The sequence below is a fragment of the Limulus polyphemus genome, unplaced genomic scaffold, assembly GCF_000517525.1.
Source record: "Limulus polyphemus unplaced genomic scaffold, Limulus_polyphemus-2.1.2 Scaffold8646, whole genome shotgun sequence".
Lineage (NCBI taxonomy): Eukaryota > Metazoa > Arthropoda > Merostomata > Xiphosura > Limulidae > Limulus > Limulus polyphemus.
Genome location: NW_013674256.1, coordinates 7,174 through 15,201, shown reverse-complemented (window position 1 = coordinate 15,201; position 8,028 = coordinate 7,174). Strand labels below are relative to the sequence as shown.

Below are 8,028 nucleotides of genomic sequence, written 5' to 3'. Positions count from 1 at the left end.
CAACATTGTCATGGGACCAACACTAGAGATTAAGACCATCTTGTCTTTAGTGTCCCTTCAAGGTCTTAGTCTGCTATGGCAACATTGTCATGGGACCAACAGTAGAGTTTAAGACCATCTTGTCTCTAGTGTCCCTTCAAGGTTTTTGACTACTATGACAACATTGTCATGGGACCAGGAGTAGAGTTTAAGACCATCTTGTCTCTAGTGTCCCTTCAAGGTTTTTGACTACTATGACAACATTGTCATGGGACCAGGAGTAGAGTTTAAGACTATCTTGTCTCTAGTGTCCCTTCAAGGTCTTAGTCTGTTATGGCAACATTGTCACGGGACCAACAGTAGAGTTTAAGACCATCTTGTCTCTAGTGTCCCTTCAAGGTTTTTGACTACTATGACAACATTGTCATGGGACCAACAGTAGAGTTTAATTTATGAAGATCCACTTCTATATTTCTGACATAAAATACCCATGCTCCACTAGGGGATTGAAAGGCCTCTTAATAATTCACAGAGGACCCAATGTACTTTCAAAGTTTCAAATGTGTATGTGTGTTCTATATAAAGGAAGTTTTGATGGAGTTATCTTCTTGTATGCAAGTTTAAAATTCAAATAGATACTTACCTCAATGATATTATTGTGGCACTGATAAATATATGTCACAAAGGTAATGATGCAAAATCTATACTCAGAAATGGAAAATACGTACAAGTCGAGTGGCCTGGTCAGTACATAACATGTGGCTGTGAATAATTATATCTCAGTACATAACATGTGGCTGTGAATAATTATATCTCAGTACATAACATGTGGCTGTGAATAATTATATCAGTTGTCACATGAAGGAGTTTTCACTGGTGTAACAACAACTAAACAGTGTTAAGTGTTCACTGTAATCTGGGAAGGAAGGAAACTAACATAGTTAACCAGGATAGTTGGTTACTGTAGAGTTAAGTACATATTTAAATGTTACTTTGGCATTAAATATTTAATTTTAAGCAACGGCATTTAAGAATATTTTCTACAAAACAGCTCATTTGCCATGAGTTATAAATGAACATTCATTTATTAGATTCTTGAAATGTGGTATGTGGCTCATGTAATTGAAATCACATGTGAATGCCAATTTTTGTTCTTTAAGTTATACATTGTTTCAATGCTCTTAAGTTCTTATACTTAATGCATCTTTAGAATTAATAGATGTGGTTTTTGTTTTGTTTTAGGGGGGTAAGGACGTTCTCAATTTGGTGAATAGCCAAGGGGGAGAAAATGAGATAACTGTGCTATCTGAAAAAAAGTTGTTCCTTGGACAGAAGGTATCGTTTCATAGAATTAATTCTGTAAAAAAACAAAGAAAAATGCTGAATGTATTCTAACTACCAATTATTATTTTGTATCTCACAAAGAATAACCAATTTTCATATTTTTAAAATTGATTTCTAGATTGCTAGGCTATGTATAGAATAAAGCACACAAACATATTTATATTTTCAACTCTAAGGTATGGTACATTATCTATAGGAGAGGTTATCCTGCCGTTTGTTGGAAGTCCATTCGATTTTCTATCTGTAAAATCTGTATTTTCTATTCAGATTTATTTCTATAAGTTTCATGAAGATACAGTTGGAAATTAATATTATTTAACATCATAAATAATCAATTACTATGAATTAGTCAAGGAAGAGCCTGTAATTAATAATCTAATGTTATTTTTGTAACGTAAAAGATTCAAATCTTAAACATACATTAACATCTCTCTAAGTACTGGTGATCTTGTAGAAACATACGTTAGCATCTCTCTAAGTACTGGTGATCTTGTAGAAACATACATTAGCATCTCTCTAAGTACTGGTGATCTTGTAGAAACATATGTTAGCATCTCTCTAAGTACTGGTGATCTTGTAGAAATATACGTTAGCATCTGTCTAAGTACTGGTGATCTTGTAGAAACATACGTTAGCATCTCTAAGTACTGGTGTTCTTGTAGAAACATACGTTAGCATCTCTCTAAGTACTGGTGATCTTGTAGAAACATAAGTTAGCATCTCTAAGTTCTGGTGTTCTTGTAGAAACATACATTAGCATCTCTCTAAGTACTGGTGATCTTGTAGAAACATATGTTAGCATCTCTCTAAGTACTGGTGATCTTGTAGAAACATACGTTAGCATCTGTCTAAGTACTGGTGATCTTGTAGAAACATACGTTAGCATCTCTAAGTACTGGTGTTCTTGTAGAAATATACGTTAGCATCTCTAAGTACTGGTGTTCTTGTAGAAACATACGTTAGCATCTCTCTAAGTACTGGTGATCTTGTAGAAACATAAGTTAGCATCTCTAAGTACTGGTGATCTTGTAGAAACGTATGTTAGCATCTCTCTAAGTACTGGTGATCTTGTAGAAACGTATGTTAGCATCTCTCTAAGTACTGGTGATCTTGTAGAAACATATGTTAGCATCTCTAAGTACTGGTGATCTTGTAGAAACATACGTTAGCATCTCTCTAAGTACTGGTGTTCTTGTAGAAACATATGTTAGCATCTGTCTAAGTACTGGTGATCTTGTAGAAACGTATGTTAGCATTTCTCTAAGTACTGGTGTTCTTGTAGAAATATACGTTAGCATCTGTCTAAGTACTGGTGTTCTTGTAGAAACATACATTAGCATCTGTCTAAGTACTGGTGATCTTGTAGAAACATACGTTAGCATCTGTCTAAGTACTGGTGATCTTGTAGAAACATACGTTAGCATCTCTAACTACTGGTGATCTTATAGAAACATACATTAGCATCTCTCTAAGTACTGGTGATCTTGTAGAAACATATGTTAGCATCTCTCTCTAAGTACTGGTGTTCTAGAAACATACGTTAGCATCTGTCTAAGTACTGGTGATCTTGTAGAAACATACGTTAGCATCTTTCTAAGTATGATCTTGTAGAAACATATGTTAGTATCTCTTTGAGTACTGGTGTTCTTCTAGAAACATACGTTAGCATCTCTCTAAGTACTGGTGATCTTGTAGAAACATACGTTAGCATCTCTCTAAGTACTGGTGATCTTGTAGAAACATACGTTAGTATCTCTTTAAGTACTGGTGTTCTTGGGATTGCAGTTATATTAGTGATAACTACTAATTCAGCAAATAAAAGTAGTATTTAAGAATAAAACTTGTACTAACTTAAATCTACAAATGAAATTTTAAGATAAAAGTCGGTAAACATTGTTTATGGAATAGCATCAGTACAGCTTTGACACACAGTCATGATGCTGAGATATCCTGAGATGAAAGTCGGTAAACATTGTTTATGGAATAGCATCAGTACAGCTTTGACACACAGTCATGATGCTGAGATATCCTAAAATACTATAAAGATTATTGTTTATTCTAATTAATCAGATATTAAAATACTCAACGGGCAATGTTATGTAATATCCAATTAAACTTTTATTTAAAACCGATTAAGAATTGTAAAAAAGGCACTCTACATGTTTCAATGTCAATCGCATCATCCTCAGGATTGTGAAATACAAATGCTGTGGAACATATAAAAACCATAATCGTGTGACTACTAATTTACATATTTAAAAAAGATCACACCATCTACATACTGTTTGATTTTCTAACCCGTCATCCTTATTTAAGATGAAATTATTTTCATGGTTTCTAGCTATTGAACATTGAGTATTTTAATATATTTTCCTTGAATTTTAGCCGTTAATTAATCTTTTCTTTTTTTTAGCTGACAGTTATTCAAGGTGGTATTGTGGATGTGTCAGCTGATGCCATTATTCATCCAACTAATGCATCTTTCTATCTTGGTGGTGAAGTTGGTAATTACTATTTCAACTTTATTCTCACAGCTCCTTAAAATTCTGGAAAGTAGTGGAAAAGTAGCCCTAAAAATTTTAGTATTGGAAGTCCTGTAAAGCTACGAGGTCCTGTAAAAGTCCAGAAATTTAATTTAAAAATTAAATGAAAAAAAGGTTTTGTTATCAGAATCAGGTTAGTTTGTATTTCACGTCGGCCATTGTGCCTTGTCTATTGATGGATATAAACTGTGTCCTGACTTGTTCAGTGAACGAAGTTAAGTTTTTAAAATGATAGTGATTGAACAAACAAAACTAGGAAGTTAAATTGAAACAAAGCTTTTGTAATTCAGTTAATTATGTTCTGCATGAAGTTGTGTTGTTCAAGGTAGTAACCCAAAGATACTAACAACAATTAATTATTAATGAATTACAGTTGGTCTTAATTACTTATTGTATTACATATGTGTTTCACCTGCTACATTAGTGTATTAAGGTAGTAACCCAAAGATACTAACAACAATTAATTATTAATAAATTACAGTAGGTCTTAATTACCTATTGTATTACATATGTGTTTCACCTGCTACATTATTGTATTAAGGTAGTCACCCAAAGATACTAGCAACAATTAATTATTAATGAATTACAGTTGGTCTTAATTACCTATTGTATTACATATGTGTTTCACCTGCTACAGTTGTGTATTAAGGTAGTCACCCAAAGATACTAACAACAGTTAATTATTAATAAATTACAGTAGGTCTTAATTACCTATTGTATTACATATGTGTTTCACCTGCTACATTAGTGTATTAAGGTAGTCACCCATGTAATACAATAGGTAATTAAGACCTACTGTAATTCATTAATAATTAATTGTTGCTAGTATCTTTATGTGTTTCACCTGCTACAGTTGTGTATTAAGGTAGAAACCCAAAGATACTAACAACAGTTAATTATTAATGAATTATAGTAACCCAAAGATACTAGCAACAATTAATTATTAATAAATTACAGTAGGTCTTAATTACCTATTGTATTACATATGTGTTTCACCTGCTACATTATTGTATTAAGGTAGAAACCCAAAGATACTAACAACAAAAAATTATTAATGAATTACAGTAGGTCTTAATTACCTATTGTATTACATATGTGTTTCACCTGCTACAGTTGTATATTAAGCACCAGACTTTTTTTTATATATAGTGGTTAGGAGGTGAATGCTAGAAATTTAACTATACTTTCTGTCTTTTGCCGGTATACAAACACAGATTGTAAGCTACAATTTGAACCAACTTCTTCACCCAAGAAACTGCTGGTAATAAAGATACACTACTGAGGGTGTTAAAACCTTTTTAAGTATAGTTTTATTCTAGTTTTCCCAGTATCTTTAAAAGTTTTCAACTGCTAGATTCTTGATAATTCTGTTTTCGCACAGATAGTTCCAATCGAGCAAGTTTTGAACTTGTTGTTATACCAACGACGGGTTATGTAAGTTATGTGGAAGAGAACAAGCATTAAATTGAAAAACATATTTAATCAAACCACTTAAGTGCCATTTATAGTTTTATTGAAACCATTAAAGTGCCATTTATAGTTTTATTGAAACCACTTAAGTGCCATTTATAGTTTTATTGAAACCACTTAAGTGCCATTTATACTTTTATTGAAACCACTTAAGTCCATTTATAGTTTAATCAAACCATTTAAGTGCCATTTATAGTTTTAGTGAAACCACTTAAGTGCCATTTATAGTTTTAATCAAACCACTTAAGTGCCATTTATAGTTTTAATGAAACCATTAAAGTGCCATTTATAGTTTTAATGAAACCATTAAAGTGCCATTTATAGTTTTAATCAAACCATTTAAGTGCCATTTATAGTTTTAATGAAACCATTACAGTGCCATTTATAGTTTTAATCAAACCATTTAAGTGCCATTTATAGTTTTAATGAAACCATTACAGTGCCATTTATAGTTTTAATCAAGCAACTTAAGTGCCATTTATAGTTTTAATGAAACCTTAAAGTGCCATTTATAGTTTTTGATTAAACTTTCAGGAATAGTTGTAGGCTGACTGTTGATCTATTTTTAGCAAATCAAAATTTAAGGACAACAAAGGACCTGTTTGTCCATCCCGACCATCTTGTCTACTAATCTAAATTAAATTTTTTAAGAAACAAATTTAAAGTTAACAATGCTGTTAGAAAAATAAAACAGTCTTTTCTGAAGATGACTCATTAACTACCAAGACTTATGTTTGTGTTCTATAGTTTTATCATTCTCAACATTAAGTACAAAGAAAAGATGATGCATTGACACTGTCGATTTTCTTAACAATCTTAAACACCTCAACCAGATCCCTTTAACTCTTCTCAGAGTTCTTAATTTGTCTGTGTTTGTCCATCCATCCCATGTATCATCATAGTAGTCTTTCTCTGAATCCTTTCCAACAATTCAATTCAGTGTCCTTTCTAAGGTAAGGAGTCCAAGATTGAACACAATGCTCCATGTGCAACCTAACCAGTGACATTTTTGGACTTGTATTCAGTATTACAACCTAAAATCCTACCACTAACAACAGTACATTCGTTGAATGTCTTAAGAAACTGATCATTCAGAGCACTAAGATATTTTCTGCCGTAATACAGTTAAGGTTATTCCCCATCAAAATTATAACTTGGATTTATTATAATTAAAAACCATTGTCCATTATTTGCTCAATACAGTTAAGGTTATTCCCCATCAAAATTATAACTTGGATTTATTATAATTAAAAACCATTGTCCATTATTTGCTTAATACAGTTAAGGTTATTCCCTATCAAATTAAAAATTTGGATTTATTATAATTAAAAACCATCTGCCATTATTTGCTTAATACAGTTAAGGTTATTCCCCCATCAAAATTATAACTTGGATTTATTATAATTAAAAATCATCTGCCATTATTTGCTCAATACAGTTAAGATTATTCCCCATCAAAATTATAACTTGGATTTATTATAATTAAAAACCATCTGCCATTATTTCATCAAATCGTTTTGTAAAGTAGCAGCATCTTTCCCATAAACACAGAATTTAATTCATGATGTTAGGAAAACATCAAAGAGTAAATTAAAAAAAAATACAAAATCCTTTTACCTTTTTTTGGGGGGGGTCAGTTTCAAAGGTAGGGAAGTGAAAGGTGAAGGGGTTGTGCATAAGGAAGAACGAACAGTAGAAGTATAAGAAGAACTGGATGCTTGTGGAAGTGTGTGAATCGAGTTAGGCTTGTTAGTAGAACCAGAAGTACTTGGAAGATTGCTGTGAGAGTTGTTAGATGGGAAGATTGAGCAGCTGAAGTACTAGGGTGTAAGATGTTGGTAGGGATCGAGTTGTGAGAAAACAAGAACTGATAGTAACTGATGAGATGATTGGGGTAACTTGGAGGACTGAGTGGATACTGTGAGCTTTAAAGTGTTTGAAGTAATGGTAGAGATACCAAAAAAGTTGAGGTGAAGACTGGGGGGATACTGTGAGATTTAAAATGTTTGAAGTCATGGTAGAGATACCAGAAAAGTTGAGGTGAAGACTGAGGGGATACTATGAGATTTAAAGTGTTTGAAGTCATGGTAGAGATACCAGAAATGTTGAGGTGAAGATTGGGGAGATACTGTGAGATTAAAAGTGTTTGAAGTCATGGTAGAGATACCAGAAAAGTTGAGGTGAAGACTGCGGGGATACTGTGAGATTAAAAGTGTTTGAAGTCATGGTAGAGATACCAGAAAAGTTGAGGTGAAGACTGGGGGATACTGTGAGATTTAAAGTGTTTGAAGTCATGGTAGAGATACCAGAAAAGTTGAGGTGAAGACTGGGGGGATACTATGAGATTTAAAGTGTTTGATGTCATGGTATAGATACCAGAAAAGTTGAGGTGAAGACTGAGTGGATACTGTGAGATTTAAAGTGTTTGAAGTCATGGTAGAGATACCAGAAAAGTTCAGGTGAAGACTGGGGGGATACTATGAGATTTAAAGTGTTTGAAGTCATGGTAGAGATACCAGAAAAGTTGAGGTGAAGACTGGGGGGATACTATGAGATTTAAAGTGTTTGAAGTCATGGTAGAGATACCAGAAAAGTTGAGGTGAAGACTGGGGGGATACTGTGAGATTTAAAGTGTTTGAAGTCATGGTAGAGATACCAGAAAAGTTGAGGTGAAGACTGGGGAGATACTGTG

At 32.9% G+C, this 8,028-nt stretch overlaps 1 protein-coding gene across 1 annotated transcript in view; it reads left to right on the top strand.

The window, feature by feature from the left end:
- LOC106475479 (core histone macro-H2A.1-like) overlaps positions 1–8,028 on the top strand; it is a gene marked incomplete at its 3' end in the record, with an annotated part of 29,231 nt that overhangs the window by 14,576 nt on the left and 6,627 nt on the right. Inside the window, exons 4-5 of the mRNA XM_013936160.1 lie at positions 1,222–1,314; positions 3,737–3,827. Coding sequence (XP_013791614.1) covers positions 1,222–1,314; positions 3,737–3,827 — 184 coding nt within the window. The remainder of the gene's footprint in view (positions 1–1,221; positions 1,315–3,736; positions 3,828–8,028) is intronic.